The sequence below is a fragment of the Zootoca vivipara genome, chromosome 2, assembly GCF_965207765.1.
Source record: "Zootoca vivipara chromosome 2, rZooViv2.hap1.1, whole genome shotgun sequence".
Lineage (NCBI taxonomy): Eukaryota > Metazoa > Chordata > Lepidosauria > Squamata > Lacertidae > Zootoca > Zootoca vivipara.
In genome coordinates, this window is record NC_142584.1 from 17,812,883 (window position 1) to 17,839,909 (window position 27,027).

General features: G+C 42.9%; 1 protein-coding gene across 5 annotated transcripts in view; it reads left to right on the top strand.

The window, feature by feature from the left end:
* Positions 1–13,934, top strand: part of RHOT1 (ras homolog family member T1) — a 50,237-nt gene extending 36,303 nt beyond the window's left edge. For 2 of the 5 annotated variants that reach the window (XM_035103860.3, XM_088662941.1), the window contains one exon: positions 12,689–13,934. In XM_035103860.3, the coding sequence (XP_034959751.1) occupies positions 12,689–12,806 (118 nt within the window). In that variant the 3' untranslated portion in view covers positions 12,807–13,934. Of the gene's footprint in view, positions 1–338; positions 462–9,171; positions 9,316–12,688 lie in introns of all 5 variants that reach the window. The other 3 variants (XM_088662940.1, XM_035103858.3, XM_035103857.3) reach the window with 3 other exon arrangements.
* The last annotated feature ends 13,093 nt before the right edge of the window (positions 13,935–27,027 follow it).

The following is a 27,027-nucleotide window of genomic DNA, read 5'->3' on the forward strand; positions in this document are numbered from 1 at the left end:
AAAGGAACTGAATTCCGTTCTTTCTACGGATTGTGGAGGAGTTGCCTCTTGTTAAACAAGAGCATATTACATTCTGCTTCTCTTTCTAAGCTCTGTATAAAATGAAAGTTGACACCCCCCTACTCTCTCTCTCTTCCTTTTGTTGGGGATGCAGGCATGTGGGCACAATGCACTTTCCTAAAAATATTCTCCTCCTGGAAATCTGTACAACTTTAGCCTACCCTTGCCTCGCTTTCCCCCGGAATGTAACCAGTTTTATCCTCACCGCTCTTGGTTTTTGGCTCAGCCCTGGTTTCTGCCTGAGATCTCAACTCCTATCCTTCTGTGTGTTTTTGCAGCCATGCCCGATTACGCTGTATGTGCACCTGCAACAGGTGTACGTTTTGCATCTGTCAGAACCTCCTCAACTCAGACTTGCTGCAATCTGTAAAGAACAAACTCTTCACCGCAGTTCTTAACAGGTCTTTGATTTTTATTTACTAGGTACCAGGCGTGCTTTAAAAGTACTTTTATTGAAACAAATGGTTGAACTTTGTAACTGAGACACAGGCACTTTGCTCCATATCCATTGAGCAGGCAAATGTACCCGAAATACAGGCTTTCTCTTTAGGTAGCGCTTATCCTAATTGGCATATTGAATCTCAGCCATTTAGCAAGTACAACAATGTGAGGAGCTTAATGTAGCTTGCTAGAGAGCTTCGGGGGGCGGGGGGGGGGACAACAAGAAGCCCTTGCTAGTCATTTCATACAAAATAGCTGTACTGTTAGATATATATGCAGCTTTAATGTAGATTTTAAAATTTCTATGTGCAGGCGAGTTAAGACATGAGAAACATGTACAGCCCTGGTCAGCAGCTAAGTTTCCCACAAGGCAATTTGGACAAGGGAGTGGACCAGTGGTGCCCTCGACCATAAAAATGACTTGCCATTGTGTTCTGTTACCTCTGAAACCATTTTCACCACAATTTTGCCTCTTGTTCAGCAGCCAGGTGGCTAATTAACATCTTTTAGAGGGCTAGATTTGACGGAGAGCTTCCAGTTGCTGGAACCTCCACACCCCCACTGTACAGTCTAAACGTGTGTATATTTTGGTTGATCGATACGAGTCAAAATCACTTCCAGAGTTTAGAGCACAAATGCTTGGTCCCTGCGAATGGATATGGTGCGATGAGATCTGTGGCATTAACAACAAATTCCTCCTTTAGAAAATAATCCCTACTTACATAAGTTTTACGAGTGCAGATGGGGCGAATCGTTCTCTGTTCAAGACATTCAGATATTTTTTCCAGAACGTTACTAGCAACAAACTAACACTGGCTGAATAGTTTTTTAGTACAGTAAGCCCGCAACCTGGATGCATTCAGCTTTATGCGAGTGGTAATAATAATAATAATAATAATAATAATAATAATAATAATAGGGCTGAAAGGTTCCAGAAAAAAGTACTTTGGCAATCCCACCCGCCATTAAACCCAATGGCTTTAGACTAGACACAATTTTGGCTTTAGGGCACGATCCTTGGAACGTGAGTTGCAGGCCTACTGTATTATAAACAGTCCCGCAGCTTACCTACGCTGCTCCTTGTGTCTGCTAAATCCTTTTTTTTCTTTTTTGCAAACATAGAACAGGATTTGCCAGTGTTCACTTGTGTCAAATCAGACCCAGCAGATGAATGGGAGTTAAAAATCAAAGTATATCTCCATGGTGTGGTACAGGCATACCTTGTTTTATTGCACTTGACAGATGCTGCTTCTTGCAAGGATGCAGGTGCAACTGCAGGCAGTCTGACAGCTTCCCAGCGAAGGAAGGCCCCCCCCCCCGCTGCAGCTGCCCTTCTTCTGGCCCTGGGGTTAGTGTTGCTAGGGCTGGAGCTGGGTTTTCCCCCCCCCTCCCCACCCCTGCAGCCAGGGGGGGACCTGGCTTAATAGACGACAGCATAGTACAGTCATAACTCTTACATGTAGTGGGACCCCGCCCCCAAAAAATCGTGACTTGCTTTACTGTGACATTCGCTCTATTGCTGTGGTCTGGAAGCGAACCTGCAACATCTCCGAGGTATACCAGTGTACTCCCTTAGCTGGTTAGCCTTGTTTTAGTGGCCTGTGTTCGGAAAGCAAAGTTTAGAATGCATTCTGTAGCTTGATTTGTGGAACGTCAGCTAGCAACACACACACACAGGGTGCATGAAGGCAGTTGTGCTTTACAACGAACATTTCACCACAGCTTTTCGTTAACTATCTATTAGGAAGATCTGTAAGGAACATGAAAGTATTCGTGTGTGTTGGGGGGGGGGTCTTCCATAATCTGAACTCCTCGCCCCATATCTATGCCGCTTGTTCCTTCCAGCTGCAGAGCTAGCTATTAACTGAAGCGGGAAAGCTTAAGTAGGAAGCCAGTCTCTTGGTTGTTTTTCAGAAGACTCCTGGATAGCTTAAGTGCTCATACCCAGCCTCCCTGCAACTCCCTGGCCTCTGTTTAGATTAGAGCATGGTACTGTGCCAGCAACAGGTCTCAAATCTTACCATTCTCCTCATTCATCAAGATGGGCACTAAAAAGAAAATACAAATACAGCAAGGTTGGGGGGGGGGTTGTTCAGCCAGAGCTGGGTAGCAGAATCTGAACTTGGGAGCAAGACGATAAGGATCTTTCCCCTCAATCCCCAGATAACTTTCTGTCTTCATTTTTTGAGACCTGGGCCTGTCGGGCTCCTTTTTTTTGTACCCACGGCTCTTCCACAAAATAAGCATTGCTACACATAGACATAAGCAAGTCAGGGAGAAGGCTTTGCTAGATGATTTCATTCTGAACCTAATCTTTTAGATGTGTTGGGTGTGGGTGTGTTTGCATGGAAGAGCATTCAGTCGTGTGAGCTCCCACCCATAGACTGAAGTGGCACAGTGCAGACACCCAGGTTTTTCACCCCGGCCGCTGTTTATGAGAACCTTGGCTTGAGAAGCTGTTGGACTCCAGCTCCCATCAGCCCCAGACAGCATGACCGAACAAACAAAAAAAGGGGGTCTGTCACCTCATGAGTGCATATGCAAAACTGCCTGCAGGTTTTCAGGATGTGAGCATAGCCTATCTGGGTTTTGCTGTTTCCCCCACTGCCCCCATTTTACTAGGTGGCACACTTGTGGGAGGTTTACGTGTGAGTCCCATAGAAAGAACAGCATGATATGTGAAATAATAAAAAAATCCTTCAGTAGCACCTTAAAGACCAACTAAGTTTATATTTTGGTATCATACCAAAATATAAACTTAGTTGGTCTTTAAGGTGCTACTGAAGGAATTTTTTTTATTTTGCTTCAACTCAGACCAACACGGCTACCTACCTGTAACTAGTGTGATATGTGGTTATGCAGTTTCAGAGAACAGCAATAGGTCTCTTCTCAGGAAACTTCAGAGTATTTGTGCCTCTCTGTACATCTCACTGATCTCAGTGGGACTCTTCAAGGTAAAGGAGGAGAGCATTGCAGCCTTGAATTAGAGCTGACACACTTTTAGACACACATTAGACACACTTCTAATATTTGTGATGGAACTGTTCCCAATTCCACTAATTGAAGTTTTATGAAAAGGAATTTCTGGACCATAAGCCTGGAAGTTTAATGATACTTTATTCTAGCTGGTAAGCAGAGAGCTGCAAGACGGACATTGTAAGCCCCATGTCACCCTTGGGGGTGGAGTGGGCAGCGGTGTGGGGAGCAGAGGCAAAAAGCCTACAGTATGCTTCACAGGAACTCTTAACAAGTGCTCTGGATCCACAGACCTTTTAAAAAGAAATTATAAAGATGGAAAATTACTGCAATGCTGAAGTATATCCTGTAGTGCAGGGGTGTGGGGCCTTTATCAGCCGAAAGGCTGCACTCTTTTCCGGGGGGGGGCCCTTTTGAGGACTGTTGCCACTGGTGGCGGGGCCAGAGGCAAAAGTGGGAGGAGCAACAAATTATTATCTTTATATAGTTGGCTCTTCTTCATTGTTTCTTCTGAACAAGCAAGAAACATCGACATATTCAAGGACAGATTCCAGGAAGGCAAAAATGCCCAAGGTGTAAAGCAGACTCTGTGGCCTGGGGAAAGTTTTTGGGGCAAAATAAAGGGTCTCTCTTATTTGGCTGTGGGTTCACCACCCCTGGCACAGTTGAATGCAGTAGTCTTGGTTTGAGCTTTCCAGGAATTCTGACTGTTGATTAGGAACACGACTGATTAAGAACAAATACTGTACACCACATGCCTTCGATAAAACAGTTGAGCCATGCTGGATTATTTTTGTTTCATTCATTTTCTCCTTTAGGTGTTCATTTTCATTTGTCTGGCTGGCATTTACTCTCCTCATGCTGCATTCTTGCGCCTCTCTTTGAATGCGACGTTTTTGAATGTGCCTTCTAATTCCGTGTGTGTGTGTGTGTGTTTCTTTCTAATCCATCAGCTTGGCTGTTTGCATTTGATTGTCTGCATGCCTTGTGTATATTGGAGGCTGATATTCTGTGTCTGCCTTGTTGCCTTGTTCCTCTGGTATGTTTAGTGTTTTACTCTGGCCTGAATCCCTTCATGGGTAAAGTTGAAGCTCAACATGATGGTGGGAATTTCCATCTGAGAGGTCAACCCCCCCCCACACACATCTTGATTCTTTGAAGCTGAAAGCCTATTGGAAATACTTTTTCGTAAAGAAAATATAGATTGGCCATTGTGTTAAAAAGAAGAAGAAGCAAAAACCCAAGTGTTTTTATTTTTGTGAGTTTCATAAATGGAAAAGGGGTGCGCATTTCCAGTTACATGGAATCAAGATCTCGGTATGTTGCATTGATTATGTGCTGAACCAAGAATGATTCCAACTAGTGTTGGAGAAGCCAACTTATCTCTCACTTTCAATTATATCCTCACTGTACCACCCTGAAGATTTTTTAAAAGGTCACCATTCTTTGGCTTGTTTCCCTCTCTAATGTTGTGGGAAATGATTATGCTTCCCAATTTCTTTGCCCCCTTCCAAAGGTGTGGCATTGGGACTACAAAGATCAGGAAAAAACCAAAATGGTGCCCATCACATATTGTCGGACTCCAACTCCCAACTGGTCCGGGATCATAGGAATTGTAGTCCAGCAACCATAGTGGCTAGCCTTCCCACATGGCATTTTAATTTACAAGTGCCTGTCATTGTGGCAGGGCCCTCATTTCTTCTCTCCAAGCTCCCATACCTCTCCACCCACAAGGTTGCCTTCATTTGAGGGTTGTCTTTGATGTGCTTGATTCACCCTCCCTCCACCTTCATGAATGGGCATTTGGTAATGGGAAGTGTGACGCTTGATTGGACAAGAGGTTGGATTATCAATTCAGCATGTATGAAGCAATGTGTAGCTGGGGGCTTATGAAGCCTCCCCACATTTTATAAGCCTTACTGTATGTCCTCTGAGTTCTTAAGAGTAGATTTAAGTCTGTGCAATCCTGATCCTGATTATTCATTTGGTTTGTCTTTGGAAGAAAGCTTGTCAATATTGTGCTTACTCTTTACTCAGGCAGGCCTATTACAACTCAGTAGTAGACATACAACTGTAGGCAGGTAAAATAAATGATTAAAGGTAAAGGGACCCCTGACCACTAGGTCCAGTCGCGGACAACTCTGGAGTTGCGGCACTCATCTCGCTTTACTGGCCAAGGGAGCTGGCGTACAGCTTCCAGGTCAATGACTAAGCCGCTTCTGGTGAACCAGAGCAGCGCACGGAAACGCCGTTTACCTTCCCGCTGGAGCGGTACCTATTTATCTACTTGCACTATCGGCAACCCCTAGGCTCTGTGGTTTAACCCACAGTGCCACCCGTGTCCTAAAATAAATAATTAGTCCAAATCAAATACTTGCCACCTATTGCATTTTTCCTTTTTCTCAGGAGGATCTCCCCCGTCTTGTCGCCAAAAAACTCTCAAATTTCTTTTAAAACTCTCTGGAATTCAGAGAATTATGGGAAAGTGTGGTTGAGGAGAATAAAAGATCCAATTTCCCCTCTGCCTGACAGAGTTTCAAAAGTGCAAAACAGGTTAGGGTAGGCTTCTGAAAAGGAATCTAGGAAAAGAAAATAGTGGATGTGTATCTCTGCATTGTGACATGAGTGTGTGGCAAAAAGTCAGATAACTTAGCTGTATGCAGTCACTTCCAAGGAAAGAAATGGTTGTAGAATTCTGCCTAGTGTGAACTGCTGCTTAATTTACTGTTATGTGTATGACTTATTTGGGCGTTTAAAGGCAGGTTAGTGAAGTGATAAAGCTTTCCTCATATATAGAGTGCAGGAAGTCCGGAGTCTCGTCATAAATCTTCCCAGTTTTCTAGTTAAGGCTGCTAAAACTTTGAGGGAGCGAGGATTGAACAATGCATAGACAGTCATCTTGGCTTCTGCGTGTTCCTGGCTTGTTGAATAACATCACGTTCCCAGGCAAAACTAATGGTTCTGCTCAGTTAATGCTGCTAGTGTATTGACTCATCTTATGCCTGCTAGTTAGCCCAGTTATTGTGTTGAATTGACAGTGTACACTCTGCTTACAAAATAGAATATCTGTTGCTTTTGTTTTGGAAAGCACACGCTGCATTTATTAATATAAAATGCTTGTTTTGTTGATTAATAAAAATGGTTTTATTGAAACATGAAACATTAGTTAACTCTTGTGCATGTGCTCTTAAAAAAGGAATTTAAAAGCCTAATTCTCTATTAATACTTTACCTGTATGATCTAAAGAGATTTCATAGGGTATTAAAGTTGCACAGTAAATGGCTTTGTAAAACTTTCCTGCTTATCTTAAACAAGTTGAAGCCACTGTTCCATAATCACATAGGGTACTAATACATAATCCAGCTATTGCTTTACATCCCCTCCCTTTGAAATCTTTAGAAATGAAGGAAAATAATCTGTGCTTTAATCCTGGAGGCACTGTGTGCGAGTTACTCCCATGTTTTGAAAAATTGGTTGATTACCTGCCCTGGATGCGGCTGCACTTCCTTTGTAGGAGCAGGTAAGCAACCTTGGGGTGCTTCTGGACCCTGTTTTGTCACTGGAGGCTCAGGGAGCCTCAGTAGCTAGAAGCATCTTTTACCAGGTGTGCCTGGTACAAAACATACAGTTGTACCTTGGATCCCAAACGCCCTGGAACTTGGACCTTTTGGCTCCTGAATGCTGCAAATCCAGAAGTGATCGTTCCGGTTTGCAAATGTTCTTTTGGAACCCGAACATCCAACGGGGCTTCCGCGGCTTCCAATTGGCTGCAGGAGCTTCCTGCAGCCAATCAAAAGCTACAATTTGGTTTACAAACATTTTGAAAGTCGAGCGGACTTCCGGAATGGATGTCATTCGACTTCCAAGGTACAACTGCACAACTGTTCTGGACCAAGAGAGCTTGACCCCAGCGGTTAGAGCATCAGTGACTTAAGAATTGAATTACTGCAATGCACTCTATGTGGTGCTTCCCTTGTGCTTGATCCAGTTAGTACAGCAGCTGACGGGAGTGAGACCCTGCCAGCATATAACGCCTCTGCTTAGAGATCCGCAGTGGTTGCCGATTTGTTACTAGGCAAAGTTCAAAGTGTTACTATGGGTATATGAAGCCCTTGACACCTTGTGTACTTGCAGGATTGCCTTACTCGACTGCTTTGATATGTTTTCAATTACTTGTTCTTTAACTCTTATTGATCATTTTAATATGGTTACTATCAAGCAGTATATAAATTTTGTGAAATAAATAAGATAAATGGAATATATCGCCTTGTGCTGGCAAAGGCTGTATGCTTGTTCTCAGAGCATCTCTGCTAGCACGGGAATTTTTTGGGTGAAATTGTTAGGGTTCAGTTCTTGGAGGCTAAAACTAAGCTTGAGACTGGCTGTTCCAGCAGTTAAGTAGTGCAGAAGTGCACTAAGCACCCATCAAAGGCAGCACAGATATATTCTGCTCTAAGGTAAATATGTTTGAAGTGGCCCTAACTTAAGTTTTTTGAAAATGCATATAGGCGAAATTTATATCTTTGGGTAAACAGATGCTGTTTTCCTACATCACTATCCCCAGTTCTCAAATATGTTTCAAAACAAAGAGCTTTGCTTATGGATAGCATTTAGTTGACCAGGAGTGGCTATTGCTTTCTTTTTCTTTATGAATATTTAGTATGAATAGAGTATGTATGCCTTGAGTATGTTTGCCTTGCCTAGCGAATGGGGATCTTAAGGTAGCTTCCTGTATATTTAAACCTCAGTAGAATAGACAGTGGCACACTCACACAATAGACAGTGGCACACTTAGAATGAAACCAAGTTTTGTGAGGAAAACAGGCAGTTCCCAGGCTCATGTACACCTCTTAATGCTAATGAGGGACCAAGGTTAACAGCTGATTCTCCTCTGTGCCTGCTCCAATTGCTATTTTTGCTTTGTCACTAGGCTAGGAGCATTTGTAGGGGGGGAATTAGTTGGCAAAGGAAACACCAAGCACCTCCATCCAAATACCCTCCTCTCATTTTCATTAGCGGTAGGCACATTTAGGAAACCTGTTTTGTGGCGTAACGTTCTGCCCTTATGATGGCACCGCTTGACCTTGTACGGTAATTCTATGCTTTATTCAAAAAAGCAGTGTTTCCATGCATACTGTAAAACTAAACAAAGCAAGCCTACAGAAACACAACACAAATTCAGGAATAATGATTGAGTGTGGATCCTTTTAATATTGGGCCATGCATTTAAAAACCTTAAATCTCTACACAAGCGGAAGGAAAACAAATTAAATACGGAACATTTAAGTTTGGAAGCAAAAAAAACCAATCCATGTGATCTAACTTCAAATTTTCCCAACAGCCCTTCTGTACAATTAAGGCACATTTCAGAGATAACAAACAAAAGGTTTTTCCGTGAGTTAAATATCTCTGAGGAATATCACCTGTTCTTTGGCAAGAATGCAGAATGAATTTCTGTGTCACCTGGCAATTCTTTTGCTCGGAATGTCTGTAAAAATAAAATAAAAAATACTTTCCTTTCCTTCCACTTTGATAATTAATTTTTGCGTGCCACTTTAATAACCTGCACACAAAGCAAAGGCTCCCCTTATTAAAAAACAGACTGATAGCTGACTTGTAAGCTGTGTTGGTGCATAACTTGACTGTTTCTCGCCATGCTATGAACTGCCCACTGTGTGCATGTGTGTAAAAAAGGTTAAGAGCCGCTGTAGCTGAATTGGGTGCCATGCTGTTATCAGACGAGGAGAGCAGTATTGTTCACCAGGTGCACGCCGTCCGCTCTGTAGAGGATTCCATCTTCATGGAGTCATCCCTTGATCCTCAGTTACTTGAAGACAGGTAACGCAGTCTTAACTTAATCTTTCCCTACAGGGGAAACTCAGACAGTGCCTTGCTCTAAAATACTTAGAATTAACCCCATGCTAGAAACAATTGCCATTAATCTGTTTGAAGTTCACCCCCCCCCCCAAAAAAAGATTTTGAGTTTGTCTGTAGGTGGTTTTGTACCTGGCTTCACTGATCGCCCGCAATAAATAGGCAAAGCACTTAATTTGCATGGGATTTTGGGATGCGCTTGGAGTGCTGCCTAGATCCCCGGAGAATAACTCAATCTGGTTTGGCCTCCTTGTGTAACAGTGTGTAGCAGTTGTATAATCCCTGCTTTTATTGAAGGAGCCCTAGTCATTTTTGAACTTGCACTTTGAAACCTGCTCTGTCTGTTAGGGTGTACGTGCACTTAGATGTCTGCCTCGTGTACTTTAGAAGTTTCCCCATTATTTCTAATTTAGATTTTAAAGCGCCTAGGCCAGAAAATTCTTTCTAGGCTTTTGTTCTATAGGGCAGAGTCCTAAATCAGTTCCGTAACACTCAATTTGAGAATCGGTGTGCCTTGAACTAAGGTCGCTGCAGTGACCTTTGTGCTTGAGAACGTGTCTGTCGCATTGTGGCAAGCCACCTTATTTTAGCCGGGCGAGCTGAGCATGCTCACGAAATGGTGCATGTTGGGAGCTTCCAGGTCACTGGTTCTGTGTTTTCCTTTGGTCTTGTCAAGCTCATTGTGACTTCCTTTCATCTACCATACCCATGCTCTTCTGTTGCAGTTTGTTTTCCTCGTTTGATATCAAGGCCTGGCTCACTAACCTCTTAGCTCACATTACCGTTGTCACAGCATTATGATGTCAAAATGTGGCAGCATCAAGAGGTACAACTGAGTCCCCCAGTTGTGCCATTACTACACATGGGCCAAAAATGAAAATGATTCAGGAGGAGGAGGGAGGGCGATAATTTTGATAGTTGTCTATTGTACTACGAAAATGCTGTTAACAATTTTTTTTGAAAGACGACTTTGATTGAAGTTTTAAGGAAACATGCAAGAACATAAAAATGCAAACCAGGAAGCAAATGGGAATATTGCAGTTATAAGATAGGACAAAGAAAATAAAAACAATTGCTCTTAATAGCCACATGAAAGCCACCCAAGAGCACTTTTCCAGCACCCCTCTCTAGGTGTTTTGCGAAGCTGATGGTTAATGTAGCCTGGGAATCACCAGCATGAGTTTGTGCATATGTTATCTAAACCAGTCCTTGGTATCCGTAGAGACAGCTCCAAAGGGGAAGGGGTGGGCGCTAGGGAGAAGAGGGTAGACCTAGGAGGTTAAAATACCTATGGCCGGCCCTGATGGTGTGTTGTTTTGATATGATAAATACATTTGCAGGCATTTTGCTGCTCTAGCTTTTGGAAAGTATTGCACTTGTCAGTTCAAACCGGCCCATTTTGTTTCATGAGAAAATAGCAGCTTAAATTGTCAAAAGGTCCCCAAAAATGGGAGTTCAAGCATTTGAAATGATAGCAAGACAATTTTAACGCATCGACTGCAACTCTGATCCACTTGAGCCCAATGCACCAAGAGATAATTATTGGTTATATCTTAGTGTGTAATTCTGCACCAAAGTTCTATAGCCAAAGTATCTCCGCAAGTCTGGTTTTCCCAGACTTCATCCCATTTTGAGAATTTTCTTGTAGCTCCAATTCAGTGGAGGCTTTCGCCAGTGGAGGAGGGGCAAGCAGCCACTGCCAGTTCCCCTCTTGAAGCCCCCAGCGACTTGAACTGTTCCAGAGGGTCTCTCAACCCTGCGGAACAGATTTCTAAGGCTTAATGGGGGCAATCTGCAAAAATACTTCCAGCTCCACCCCTTTCAGCCAGTAATAGCTTCTTCTGGATTAGAGTTTATGCCATATATTGGCCTCTTAAATGAATGCATGAATCTTACGTTTGATTATCTATTACTTCTTTCTTCTATTTATAGACTGCTTTTGGATCGCAGGGCTGTTCACATTAACAGAACAGCAAACAGTACAATAAAATCACTGAAACCAACATATGCATTGAAACCTAGAAGTTCAAAATCACATTGAAAGTGTCCATCAGCAGATCTGTATTAATGATCCAGCACAAAACGTCGAGCCTGGAGATATGAAATATATCTAAAGTTTTCTGTGAAAACTCAGCAGTGAGGGTGACTGGCACTCCTCCAAGGGAAGGGAGTTCCACAGGTAGAGCGCCACCACAGGCAAGACCCTATCCCATGTCACGGTGCAACAAGCAGTGCTCATTGGCAGGACTGAAAAAACAGCCTCCCCTGTAGATCTTAAGGCCTGGGCCAACAGATACAGGGGCAGGTCCTTCCTGGATTTGGGCACTAAGTTGTTCAGGGCTTTATAAGTTGATACCAACACACTGAAGTGAGCCTAATTATGAGAATAGGTGTAATATGATTCCACCTAGAACTCTAGCTGAAGCTTCCATACTGTTTTCAATGGAAGTCCTACACACATCCAGGCATGAGGCTACCAAAGCGTGGGTCACTGTGGCAAGACGGTCCTGCTCCTGGAATAGCTGGATGCGGGTGGTGCTGTGGTCTAAACCACTGAGCCTCATGGGCTTGCCAATCAGACGGCTGGCAGTTCGAATCCCCACGACGGGGTGAGCTGCCGTTGCTCTGTCCCAGCTCCTGCCAACCTAGCAGTTCAAAAGCACGCCAGTGCAAGCAGATAAATAGGTACCACCCTGGTGGGAAGGTAAACGCCATTTCCGTGCACTCTTGCTTCCGTCACGGTGTCCCGTTGCTCCAGAAGCGGTTTACTCATGCTGGCCTGAGAGCAAGATGAGCGCCGCAACCCCATAGTCGCCTTTGTCTGGGCTTAACCGTCCAGGGGTCCTTTACCTTTACCTGTTCCTGAAAAAGCTGGAGCAGGAAATATTGCCACTGAGGCCAGCTGATCTTCCAGTGACACTATTGGATCTAGAAGTACCTCCAAGCCACACACCTGCTCCTGATTTTGTCCAGGCTGGTCATCTCCACATTTCCTGGACACTAGAACTACTCATAAGTTCTTCTGCCTTATCAGTATTCAGTCTCCGTTTATTCACCCCCGTTGAGCCCTTTACTGCCTCCACGCCATAAGTTTGATTCATCAAGCGATAATTTGAATTATATCACATCGGGTTTTCCTGTAACCGAGCAGTGCTTTGAAAAGTTGTAACAAAAGCATCAACTCCTAAGATTTTACAAGAAATAATTGAGTTTGTGTAACTGGATTGAAACTGACTTGTGTAATAGATTTCCAAAAGCAGGCTTATCTGTGTGTCTTCTTTCTGGTGTTGCCACCGCAAAATCAGTTATATATATTTTTATGCTCTTCGTATTGCAGGCATGTGACGCAAGCAGACCTCAAGAGCTCCACCTTTTGGCTTCGAGCGAGTTTTGGTGCTACAGTCTTTGCCGTTTTGGGCTTCGCCATGTACAGAGCATTACTAAAGCAGCGGTGATCTGGAAGAAAAGCACGTTTCTCGCAGGGGAGGGGCCTACCAAAAGGGAAAGAAAAAGAAACTTTTATGTACATTCTAAATCCGCTAGAAATATTTATATATGCGAGTTACTTTATTACTTGTAATTCATGAATAAGATTATTTTAAACGATAGCTCTAAACTTGCAGTATTGCAATGGTTGTGGAAGATGTTTTTTTGCATTACAGTGGCTAACTGAAAATGGCTACATTTTGTTAAGGCCCAAAGGGAATTATTGTAAATATAACTTGTACATATTAAGGCGGCGAGGCGTAACGTCCCCAAAAGTTATTATAATTGGCATTAATTGATGTTTCAAATGGAGTGAGCGAGAGTGTAATTAGAATTTGTTTTAAGCAATGTAGGTTCAAGTCCAGGATCACCATTCATTTATTTATTTCACAGGTGTATGACGTTCTCTCTTTGGGCTCACAGTGCTTGTGGGGAGGGCTGATTTCCCTCCTCGTTCAGTAACTGAACTGCTCCTTTACCCCACAGATCTTATTTCACAAGTGTTTCATTCCCACTGCAGCTTTAATTGGACTTGGATTGATTATTTTTTACATCCTAGGTTAAGCAGCAAAATGTGCCGCAGGTCAAGGATCCCGGCTTGGGGGGGGGGGCAGAGAAGGAGAGCTGGGCATTCCCTCCGATAGAAGAGCAGCCAGCACCATCCGTGTGTTTGTCAGAATCTTGACTCTTGTGTGCCATTCCGCAACTCTCTTGTTTCCCACTCCATTGTGTTTTGCAGACTTTTCAAAGGGGGGGAGGCGCGCAATCAATTTGTATATTACAACTGTTTATAATTCACCAAAAGTGTTTTGTTTCATCCTCACTTCCGCAAGCCATTCTCCCAAAAGCCGGGTGTATGGGGTAGAGCCTAAATATTACACAGTGCTTTACTCTCTACTTGGTAGATTAGTTGCATGGTTTGCACTGCATCCTATACTTCGCTGGAATTACCTGTAGGTGGCATTTTTGAACAAAAAAGAAGGTCAGGAAACCCGATAAGCGGAAATTCCTCACTGTCAAACCTATTTTTCTCCCCATCACTGGCCTTTTCGAGTATTTCAATAAATAACTCTACTGTGCTGTGTTTTGAACGCTCATTCTTGTACTTTTCTAAGCGGTATTAATTCAGTGTGCATAGCAATGATTACGGTTCCCCGGCACTATAGCGCAACCCAAAGGCTTAAAAGGAATATTTAAACCTTTCTAAGAAATGCTGGACTCTCGCTTAGTTCAAATCTCTGCTCAGTCATGACTCTCTCTGGGTGATGTTGGGTAATCGCCTCCTAGGGCTGTTAACATAAAAATGGGGAAAATTCAAGAGGGCCCAGGAGGAAGAGCAGAACTGCTTGTAGGCCTGGGGCAGTTACTGGCAATAGAGCTCAGTGGGTAGATATCAGTCCCTGGCATTGCCAGGTAGGGCTCCACCTGGAAAGCTACTGCCAGACAGGCAGACCAATGATCTGACTCTGTAAAAGGCAACTTTTCTGTGTTCCTGTTCCCCATGAACAATAGAGGAGTTTTGGCCATACTGTGCAAATTGAGAAGAATGCAGTTCTAGCAGTGCAGTGACTGGCCTGGGCTTTCAGGCATTTGAAACGCCCCAAATGCTTGCTAGGCACACATGACCCTTGTGAAGAACTCTCGGCCTTTTATCTGTCTCTCCCCCCCCCAAAAAAATATCATGTTCTAGTTCCATTTCAAAAGATGTAAATGGACAACCTGCAGCTAATGTTTCAGGCAGCTGGCTCCTTGAAAAGTTGGGCATCCCTGACATTACCTTAGTTCAGAGTGTTGGAAAAGGTGGCTTTGGGGACCCTTTTCATCTTACATTTTGTTCACAGTGAACTGCATGCTTTCAGAAAGCCAATTAAATACTACTTTGCTCCTATAGCTTAGGTTGGATTTCATCTTCCCACATATCAGCTGTTAGGAATGCCATGAGATTTTGAGGTTGATACTCAAGAAACATCGTTTAAGACTTATCTCGGATTTCTAAACCATTACCATAATTACCAGAAGGCTGCTGCTCTTTGGAGAACTTGGGTTTGTACAACGTGGGTACAAATGGGTACAAATGGATCTGTAGGATTTCCACAGAATTGCTGAAGCTAGCTTAGAGGAAACTCTGGTTGCCAAGAAGGAAGAAAAAGCACTAGACATCAGCAATGAGGATTCTAGCTGTACATCCTAATTGCAGATTGCCTGGCATTGGACAACTTGAACATGAGGGGTTATATATATATTTGCCCTACTGTAATACAGTGTTTGTATGACTAGTGGCTGCTTTCATGGGGATGGAATCATACTTTTGCATAAAGGAATGAGAAGCAGCTGAGTTCTGCAGATATGCAAATACTTTTGCAAGGAGCCAAGTGAATTCTGCTTGTGGAAGGCAGAATGATAAGTAGGTTCATGCCATGAGGTGTGGGGGAAATGGCGCAAGAGGAATCAATACGATTCTGTTCCCACAGTGAGACACACAAATGTCCTTTGCAGCGAGTGCCTTGTACTGGTTCCAACCTAAGCATGGTCTGCTCTGAAAGGTATCGCTCTGAAAGGTAGAGGTCTTTCCTAGGCCTACTTCAGGTGCTGGGGAATTAGTTTAAAATAGGGTTTCAGTGTTAATAGAATCATCAGCTGAAAATCTCAGATCCTATTAAAATTTGGGACCTAATTGGGCCTTGTCTGCATGTCGATTCCCATGTCCAATCTGTTACATTTGTATTGTGGAGAACTCATTAATCTTGCCCTGGAAGCTTCCTTACTACCTCAGGTTGCTGTGTTTTAAAATTATTTCCAATGCAGTTTCAAGTACCATGAGAACGGATACATTTGTTTATGGGATTTGGCAGGGGGGAGTGTAACACCAGGTAAGATATTTATGCTGAATAGAAAATCATACCTTGGAAATCGAACGGAATCAGTTCCGGAAGTCCATTTGACTTCCAAATTATCAAAAACCAAAGCGCAGCTTCTGATTGGCTGCAGGAAGCTCCTGCAGCCAATTGGAAGCCTCGTCGGATGTTTGGCTTCCAAAAGAACGTTCGAAAACTAGGACAGTCACTTCCGGGTTTCGATTGTTTGAGATCCAAAACGTTTGAGAACTAGGCTGTTCAATTTCAAAGGTAAAGGTACCGCTGACCATTAGGTCCAGTCGCTGACAATTCTGGGGTTGCAGTGCTCATTTCGCGCTCTAGGCTGAGGGAGCCGGCGTATGTCCGCAGACAGCTTCCGGGTCATGTGGCCAGCATGACAAAGCTGCTTCTGGCAAACCAGAGCAGCGCACGGAAATGCCGTTTACCTTCCCACCGGAGCGGTACCTATTTATCTACTTGCACTTTGACGTGCTTTCGAACTGCTAGGTGGGCAGGAGCTGGGACTGAACAACGGGAGCTCACCCCGTTGTGGGGATTTGAACCGCCGACCTTCTGATCTGCAAGCCCTAGGCTCTGTGGTTTAGACCACAGCGCCACCCGCATTCCAAGGTACAGCTATAAATAAATGCAAAAGTACAAGCTGATTGTGAGTGGCCTTGCTACATCTGTTTTTAGTCAACATGGGGAAATGCCATGTACCCATTTGGATAGATGTGTTTCCCCATCAGGTTTTCTACTTTTTCCATTAAAAAACCCACCAACCGTTTTTCTTGCTTCTCTGCTTAAAACATTTGCTGTGATTTTGTATGCTTGGTGCCGGCTGACTTTGCTTTCAACAAGAATTGAGATAGGATGCAGATTGCCATGGCAATGTGTGAAAATAGCTTTTCACATCACCCAGTTGCTATATCTGGTTTTTGGCAGATGGGAATGCAGTAGCTGATTGGTGCTTGAGAAAGACGGTGTGAAGGAGCCAGCCGAAAGACAGTACGTAGCAAGCAGAACATGCAGGTCTACCCGTTAGCTGGAACAGACTTCCAAATATAGGTTCACGTTGCTTCTGGAGCTCTGTAAACATTTCCCCGAATTGGTATCATATTTGGGCTTTAAGGACAATGCCACAGCATGTCTGAGTAGCAAGATGAAGTATAGATTACTTGCAATTCAACAAGAATACAAATAGAACTGGCTCTTAGGGCATAGCTGCCAAGTTTTCCCTTTTCTCACGAGGAAGCCTATTCAGCATATGGGAAAATCCCTTAAAAAAGGGATAACTTGGCAGCTATGTCTTAGGGATGTAAGTTACTGTAGTGTGAAAGTTGGCTCTTTGTACCATTTCCGTTTCACACTGGCAACACAACCTTCTTCCATCTTACAGTTTCTCTCGCCCCTCCACCTTACACCAGCTACCTAGAGAAAGCTGGCAGAGTGCCATGTGCTGTGCCCCTGCTGATCTGGCATGACAAGTTTCTCAGAAAGAGACAGGGATGCAATGACAGCAAATCACCACAAGCCCACATGATGCTCTGATGTTTTGTCTTGAAACCACCTGCGCCGTTTCTGCTTCAGGTGTTGAAATTGAGAATAAACATCCCTGTTGGAGTTTCACCTAAGGAGAGAGGCCACTTAATGTTTTAGCAGTCCAGATTTAATGCCGGATAGGGATAGGGTTTTGAAACTTGACAACGGGCTACCGTACTAAGCATGGCCCTCCATTGGGTGGTCTTTTATGATTTCAGCTGCTACAGAACACCACGGCCCGCCTCTTCTGCTGCTTGCATTGGTTCCTTGTTTTCTACACACAACAGTAGGTACCTTTTTTTGACCTACCTTGTTCTTGATGACACTGCCCTTAATGGTCTTGGATAAAAAGTCTTCTATCTTTTGTTGCATCATCGTGACCTTGACTCTCAGTTCTTCAGAATCCAAATGCACTCTTGGCAGATGGTTTTCCCGAATCCCATTCTCTCGGAGGACCACCCAAATGGCCTTTTGTTGTTGTTGGTTTGGGTATTCCATAGCTAGGATTAATTAAGCAGCAGCTTGCAGTTTTCTGCATTGCTGCAGTCACATATCTGGTCCAAGTTACCACAGAATGCCTCCAATGCAGGGATAGCCCACACTGCTGCTCCCCAGATTTTAAAAGTACAGCTCCCATCTTCCCTTGCCATTGGCTGTGTTGATGGGGCATGATGGGGTACACTGACACTTGGAGGGCACCACCTTGCCTACCGCTGCTCTCGGATGTACTTTGTCTGCAGCTGCCATAATAATAATAATAATAATAATAATAATAATAATAATAATTTATTATTTATACCCCTCCCATCTGGCTGGGTTTCCCCAGCCACTCTGGGTGGCTTCCAACAGAAATATTAAAATACTCTACTTTCTTAAAGATTAAAAGCTTCCCTAAACAGGGCTGCCTTCAGATGTCCTCTAAACAGGAAACAATAAGGTGAAAAGGTGTTTTTGTCCTGTCCTACGGCCCGTGAGCGGGACCCAGGTGGCACTGTGGTTAAACCACTGAGCCTAGGGCTTGCTGATCAGAAGGTTGGCGGTTCGAATCCCTGTGACAGGGTGAGCTCCCGTTGCTTGGTCCCAGCTCCTGCCAACCTAGCAGTTCGAAAGCACTTCAAAGTGCAAGTAGATAAATAGGAACCGCTACAGCGGGAAGGTGAACGGCGTTTCTGTGTGCTGCCCTGGTTTGCCAGAATCGGCTTTGTCATGCTGGCCACATGACCTGGAAGCTATACGCCGGCTCCCTCGGCCAATAATGTGAGATGAGCGCACAACCCCAGAGTCGGTCACGACTGGACCTAATGGTCAGGGGTCCCTTTACCTTTACGGCCCGTGAGCAAGTCTTGCTTGGCAGGCAACAGGGGCAGCCTATAAGTCAAACTTTGAGAATTTCCCATCATTCAAGCCTGCTGAACCTCAATTACAGGTAACCAACTGATGATGATGATGATGATGATGATGATGATTATTTAGAATTTATATACTGCCTTATACCCGGAGGTCTACAAAATGTGCAGTACATATAAAGTTTGCAGTGATCCCCCCCCCCAAAAAAATGGCTTATGTAGTGGTGCCTGGTTGCCGCCTGGTGGCAGTGTGGCTTCGAAATGTCTATGCTTTTCAGCTTCTGCCTTGGTCCTATTGCTTTGCATAAGAAACCTGGTTTAATTGCACATGCTTTTCTCCCCCTGATACCTTCTGCTAATTATGCATTTGCTTTATTTTTTAAAAAACACCCATAGCAAGTCTTATGGCACAGGAAGGTGAACTTTGGGGATCATGGTTATTTATTTATTTGTTCCTGTTATTGCTTCGTTAACCAGAAATGGGACTCTTGACGCACACAAAATGCCTCCAGCTACAGTGGAAAAACTCTTTCCCCCCAGAACAAAGTGGCATCAGATCTATTTTTAGCATTTTTCCTGTGCTCTAAACCCCAAAGGTTTTTCCCCCTTGGGGCAGAAGAGGCGCTGCAGAATTCCATCGCAGAGTTAAAAATTACTCTTTACGATCACCCAATACAATTCTTTCCTGCCACTTAACTACTGTTAGAATGGGGGTGGGAAACTCACCTGATGTCAGACTTCATTCAACCCCAACCAGAATGACCAAGGATGCCGGGAGCTGGTTAGAGCACGGTGCTGATAACATCCGATTTGCAGGTTTGACCCCTATATGGAACGGCTGTGTATTCCTGCATGGCGGGGGTTGGACTACACCAGGCATAGGCAAACTCGGCCCTCCAGCTGTTTTGGGACTACAAATCCCATCATCCCTGACTCCTGGTCCTGTTAGCTAGGGATGATGGGAATTGTAGTCCCAAAACATCTGGAGGGCCGAGTGTGCCTATGCCTGGACCACATGATCCTCAGGGTCTTTTCCAACTCTATGGTTCTGTGTTTCTATGGAAATGAGTTGTACTTTTTCTTTGACAACGCATGGAGGGCTGCAGGTCCCTCTTCCTTGAGTAAAGGACACCATCTAATCCACTTTATGGATGCAGGTGTGCTGCTGAAGCAGGGAAACACATTCTCAGAAGTGAGCCAAGCAGCTTGTGTTCAAACTCCGCTTTTGAAACCCAATACAGTGGTACCTCGGTTTAAGTACACAATTGGTTCCTGAAGTCTGTACTTAACCTGAAGCGAACTTTCCCATTGGAAGTAATGGAAAGTGGATTAATCCATTCCAGACGGGTCCGCGGAGTACTCAACCTGAAGCGTACTTAACCTGAGGTATGAGCGTAATTGGTTCCGGAAGTCCGTACTTAACCTGAAGTGTACTTAACCTGAAGCGAACTTTCCCATTGAAAGTAATGGAAAGTGGATTAATCCGTTCCAGACGGGTCCGCGGAGTACTTAAACTGAAAGTACTCAAACCAAAGCGTACTTTTTAAAAAAAATTTAAAAAAATCTTTATTGAATATTTCGGATAAAAATACATATGCACAATTTGCACATACATATCCATATAAGAAATAGTTACAAATCATATACTGTAACGAAATATTGATGACAGAGAATTTGAAAAAAGAAGGAAAGAAAAAGAAAGAAGAAAGAAAGAAAGAAAGAAAGAAAGAAAAAGGGTAAAGAAGGACAAAAGGAAAAGAAGAGAAGAAATGAGAGGGAAAAGTAAAAAGAAGTAAGAAGAACAAAAAGAGAAGAGGAAATAGAAAGGAGAGGGAAGAAAAAGATAGAAAAGAACAGGAGCAATCTTGACTTCCGCCGCTTCATCATACAGTAAGTAACTTAACAATCATTGAACTTATCTGTCTTTTTGTCTTTTGTTGGTATTATAAATCAATTTTCACCATACACCTTTCCTTGAAATCTCATTTTCCCATTTCGGCAAGGCAAACCAAAGCGTACTTAAACCGAGGTATGACTGTATTTAAATGTCACTTGACTGTAGCAGGATCATGCCTACTCTTTTGTATTATCAGATTTGGAATAAACCTGTTTTGTTACTGAGGAAAAGTTAGAAGCTCCCTTGAATCATTTTGGGGAAGATAAAGATATGGTGTGCGGTAGTTTCTCTGCTAGCCGGTGATATGCGCTCTGATCTGCCTCCAGATTGAACCAGTTAAGAACCAACTTCCTCTTGATTCCTGGACCGACATCCACTTTAACAAATGTTCTGTTCTAATGGAACAACTGTAAACTCGGCAACATCCATTGCGGTTTCCACTTCTTTCCTGATTTACAGCCCATTCTGTAATGTACATTGCTTAGGATGGTGTGGGGAGTCTTTCGAAAAAAGAAAAAAGCCTCCTGCTATATCAATCCTTGTCTCTCTCACATGCTCATGCAAATTCCACTAACCAATAGACGCTGCTGCATTAAAGCAATGTCACACTGCATTGGATTATTATTTTTCAAAGTGCTGTGCCGCATCAGTTTTGTTCCAGTTCTTTGCAGCTGCTATTTCAATTAATGGGGCTACTCCAAGGAAGGCGGGCGGGAAATTAATTTTGGAACTGAACTAAAGCTGAGGCTGGGGGAAAGGAAAACGGTTCTCAATGACAAGTTGTCCTTAACCAAGGGGAAGAGGAGGCTCTGCAAAGGACTTAGTTTGCCCTCAAGAGGAGCATGAGCTGTAAAAATAGTTACAGGTCTCACAAATCGTGCAGCAAGCTGTCTTAGTCCGTTGGGGGGCGGGGGGGGGGGAGAATCCAAGCAGCGACAGCAGCGTATTATATTTGGGTGCTTCCAGACTCTTGTTAATTTCAAGTGGGATTCAATCACATGCTAGCAAATTCAGGGCTGTAGGAGATGGGCCGTGCACAACAAACTCACTCCCCACCAAAGACTTTCATTTTGCCGTTAGGAAAGTGATGCGAAAATGGCGGTGGAAAGTTTTGGATAACGCTGCAAACCAGTCGGGATGAATGCTCAATAAAAGGTCATCTGGGAAAATGCCCTTTATTAGGGCCAGACAGAATAGTCACAAAGTAAGGAGCGGGTTTTTTTGCAATCTCTGGAAGTTGTCTTCAGCCTGGATGTTAAGTAACTTGAACAGCAAAAGGAAGAGCAAAATACCTTGCTTGGCCTGCCAAAATGTCCGAGTCTTAAAGTGGAATGGAGGAGGAGGAGGGTTTTTTTGAGGGTCGTCCCCCCCAGATTTAGTGAGATTAGACCATGCCTGCTGCAACCATCTCCAGTCCCAGCAAGGCATATTGGGGCATAGGAATAAGTGACTTCCCTTTCGAACTAGAATGTAGTGTATCTAACATTAATGGATGGTGCATTTTTTAAGTGCTTCAGAGAATTTCCACACTCGGTCATCAAGGGGTTGGGGCAGGATACCTCTATTTACTGGGTAACACACACACTACACTTTTGGCTTCTATTGACTTTAAACGATGCAACATAACTTTTAACGTAGCTTATTTCCAATAAGTATTGGAACATCAAACCAACCCTTAAAAAAATTTTTTTAATCCCACCGTATTTTATAGATCTCAATTGCAATCAGTTTATTGCTCAGTCATTAACTGACCACCACTATATGTTCAAATAGGCACCACATCATTGTGCTACATGATCAGAACTGCCTATATATGTATATACCGATATGTTATTTGTTGTTTGATTACATTCCCATTGTTTCTTTGCCTTCATTTAATGCTAACTATATGTCACTAGTAATTGTGAACGGACTCATTGCATCTTGCGCACGCCATTTCTCAACAAATTTATTCTCCAGCTGCTTTCTTTCTTTGTTAATATATTTCCCAGATTCTTATTAACCAGGCTACTATTGTGGGAGCATCTAGCTTTTCTTCCGTTTTTGGCAAAAGGCCATTCAAGCATCTGTTAGAAGATTCATTGCCATTTCTAGGTCTTGGGATACCAGTCTTTTAAGATATCCAAACCATGCAATTAAAGGACCTTTTGGTAGTTAACATCAGTTGTTGTTGTTGTTGTTGTTGTTGTTGTTGTTGTTGTTGTTGTTGTTGTTGTTGTATCCAATGATTTTATTATTATTTCTGTCAAGACTGCATCCCAGTATTCTACCATTTTTGGACCTGTCCAAAGAATATGTAGTGCATGGATTGCCAATTTGCAATCTCTATGGCTTTCCCTGGTACCCGCAGAGTTCCATCCATCCACCCCCCTGCCCTTCTTCCATACTTCTTCATCCAATAGAAGCGTTCCCCCTCAAATTCTCACAAGAGTAAAGTGTAAAGAGACTGGTTATTTCTGCCCCTGCTGCGAACCCATAGCAACCAGTGTCCAGAGAAACCCAGAGTGAGCGCACGGACGTGGATTTTTCCCCCGTGCTGATTTGTGGAGAAAGATAAACAAGATGCATTGCGGATCGAAGGACCACATTTTGATATTCCGCATCCCAAGACATAGCATTTAAAGATGGGTGGTCCCTGCCCTGCCACTTGTTTCACCTTCCTTCTCACGGTGTCATCGTTCCTCCCAGAATCTGACTTGATTGATGTTGCTAAGAGAAAAGTGTTTCCTTCCTCTGTCTCTGACAAACAACAAACGTGACGCACAATGCCACAGATCAAACACAGGGAACACTAGGGTCTCCTTTGAAAGGAGAAAAATATTGCAGGCCAAGTGCAGCCAATTTATATAGCATTTGCCCCGCCTTGCACATAATCACACATCTCTCTCATCCAAAATGGTGGGCATTTGGCTGGGGAATTTTTTTTTTAAGTAATTGTGAAATATTTTTAGTTTTTAGATCCTAGATTTGCAGGTGAGGAAAAAATGTAAATAGCTGCAGCAGGCATGGTCCAGATCTTGCTAGTTTCCAACTCCTACTAATCCTACATGAAAATAGGGGTGTCCTATTCAATAATAATAATAATATTAATAATAATAATAGTATTATTTATACCCCACCCATCTGACTGGGTTGCCCCAGCCACTCTAGGTAGTTTCCAACATATGTAAAAACATAATAAAGCAACATTTTAAAAAAATCCCAATACAGGGTTGCCTTCAGATGTCTTCTAAAGGTTGTGTAGTTACTTATCTCCTTGGCTTGGGAAGTCATATAACTCTATCCCCTCCAACATTTCACCGATGAAAGTAGGGGAATAATAATAATAATAATAAATTATTTTATTATTTGTATGCCTGCCACCTGACTGGGTTGCTGCAGCTACTCTGGGTGGCTCCCAACAGAATATTTAAAAACACGATAAAACCTGAGGAAAAGTGGGGCATTCCAGGATCAAATCAGAAACCGGAACGGCTTCTGTCAATCTGGGACTGTCCCTGGAAAATAGGGACACTTAGAAGGTCTGCCATTCCTGTCTTACGGGAACGGTGGCCTTCATTGTGTGTGGTAATCTTCTCTTTAGATCTACCGAGAATGCTTTCTGGACTCTTCCATCGGTGGGCAAAGGCGGATCTTTGTGTTTTACATCAGTGGTCTTCAACCCCCAGGCCACGGACCGGTCCCGGTCCGTGGATCAATTGGTACCGGGCCGCCCAAGGAACATTTAAATACAATTAAATTAAAATTATTAAATCAAAACAATATAAATAAAATATAAACAATCAACGTTCCCCCCCCCTCAGCGGGCCGCGGTAAAATTATCAAACGTCGACTGGTCCGCGGCGATAAAAAGGTTGGGGAGCACTGTTTTACATCACTAAATAAAAGGGTGTTTTTTGCAGGTGCTGTATCACAGAGCTCCCATCAGATGTCAAGGAAATAAACAACTATCTGACTTTTAGAAGACCTCTGAAGGCAGCCCTGTTTAGCGAAGTTTTGAATGTTTGATGTTTTATCATGTTTTTAATATTCTGTTGGGAGCCGCCCAGAGTGGCTGGGGAAACCCAGCCAGATGGGCGGAGTTTAAATATTATTATTATTATTATTATTATTATTATTACTACTACTACTACTACTACTACTGTATTATTATTATTATTTAGAGGCTCTGTGCTAGCCATTGAGGGGTGGCTATTTCCACCTGCCTTGCCCCACCTTCCAGCCCTAGGAGCCTTCATGAGGGAGCTCCTGAAGGGGATACTTTGACCTATCAGTAAGCTATATTCTTACTTAAACCTTTGCGTATGATAAATTAGCCGTTCTTTCTTTATTATTAAGTTTCCATGTTGGGTTGCAGCGATACCGTATGTCTTGTGTACCGCTTGGAGTTTTTTTTTGTGCATGAGCCACTTTTGAGGGCAGATAGACTTGCGGGAAAGGTGAGATATGAACCAACGGGCCATTAAAAAAACCCCCCAAAAAACCCAAAGGTAAAACCAAAACCAGTCTTCCTGCTGAAATACTCTCTCCTACACAAGCGTTGAAAGGCCGGCCAGTCAATCAATGTTTATTATGGCAAACATCCTGCATATGTTGAAAGGCCTGGTTTATCTGACCACCTCTTTGAAGCCCTTTGGGCTCTATATTGAGGGTCAGGGCAGGCTATGTTGCTTGGTCATGTGACAATCACACAAAACACACAAAAAGCTTAGTGCTCCCTCAGTACCTCAGTACCAGTTGTGCAATTCCCTCCCCACATCTCTCCCTCAAATTGCCAAATTTTCCACATAAACAGTGCCGGATTTATGTAAACGTCAAACAAGCTATAGCTTAGGACCCCACTCTCTTGGGGGCCCCCACAAAATTTTTTACCCTGGATGTACATTTCCAAAATATAAGATAAAAAACAAATAAAATAAAACCTCCATACAGCAACACTGTTGGGTGTTGTGTAGGCAGGCTCCTATGATGTAAGTCATGGGCCCCTAGCCTGCTCCCTAAAATATCACTGGTTTGCTCATTTCTATATCAATTACTTTGATAAAATACATATTTTCTTATGTGCAAATGGATTTAGATACCTATTAGGTCCATAAATGACAATATAGCATATATTCAACACAAAAAAACAGTGACAATTTGTTGTTGACAAAGGACAGCTGGACTTATAAAGGGCCCCATTACCTTCAGTAGCTTAGGGCCTCACCAAACCTAAATCCGGCCCTGTACATAAATTCCATTTTTTTAAAAATAGAATTGACTTCCCATTCCATTTTCCATGATGTTTTTCTTACCCCCTCCCCCTTTGCTGCACCCCCATCTTCCCTCTTATAAAATGTAGTCACAACGCAATAATCTTTCATTGTTCTGTTGCTTGTAGTTTGAAACCTGCATTCACTATACAGCTTTTGGCAAATGCTGAAGACAAGCCTATTTATTCCTGGCTTTTGGCACCTGAGTCGTGTGTTTTCAGGACGCGACTATAATCCGTTCTTCCGACTATAATCCATTTTAGCCTGTTTTTTAATTATTATGAATTTTAAGTTGTTGTAACCTGCCCTGGGACTTGCTGGTGAAGGGCTGGTAATAAATTTAACAAAAAAATAGCAAGTCTATAGCCTCTCCCATGCCATCTGCCTTCCTGACTAAAAGTCCAGGAGAGCCCTCTTAATTTCATGTTGTTTGTTATGTTAATTATTTATACTCTGTCTTCCAAACAAATTTTTACCAGGGTGGTTTTATAACACACCACACACACACACACACTCCTACCAATGGGACAAAACTAATAAAACGTAGACACTTTGTCACCAGACATGAAGTCTGTGGGCTGAGCAGCCTTTGCAACAGGTCTTCCCGTCGTTATTATATTATAATCCCCTTCTCCTAAAAGCTTTGAAAACTTGTACTTCTGTCTTAGGGACATTCCAGAAGGAAAGAGAGATTTAGCTCAATAAAACAGAAGCAGGCATCTTTCCAGAGTTTCTGTTAGGAAAAGATATGCTGCAATTCCGGATGCTGTGTTCATCAAGGCTGTGTGACTTAGTGTTGGCACCTATTGGCTAGTGCCTGTAATATCAATAGTTATGAGGAATGTTCACATAACTCCACCCTACCCCACTATTTTGTGCTCTTTTTACATAGGTGCAATTACGATTATTTTGTTTTAAGATTAGGCCATGTGCTCCCTTAGGAGTGGGAATACTCATCTTGCCCTTTAGACAAACAAAAAAATGGCAAAACTCTCTCAATTTTTTATTACATTTTCTGTTTTACATTTTAGAATATTCATTTAAACAACCTTAAAAAATTAATGACTTCCCTTCTTCTCTTTCCATGGTTCATTTTGCATAACATAAATCCCTGCATATTTTGTATAAACTAAACCATTCAGTATTCCATTATGACATCCATCAAAACTTATTTACACTGTTGAATTTCTCTTAATGTTGTCCACATTTTCAAATATACACAATTTTCCTCCATATATTCAAGAAACAGTTTCCAATCTTCTTTAAACGTATGTTCTTTTTGTTCTCTTATTCTATTT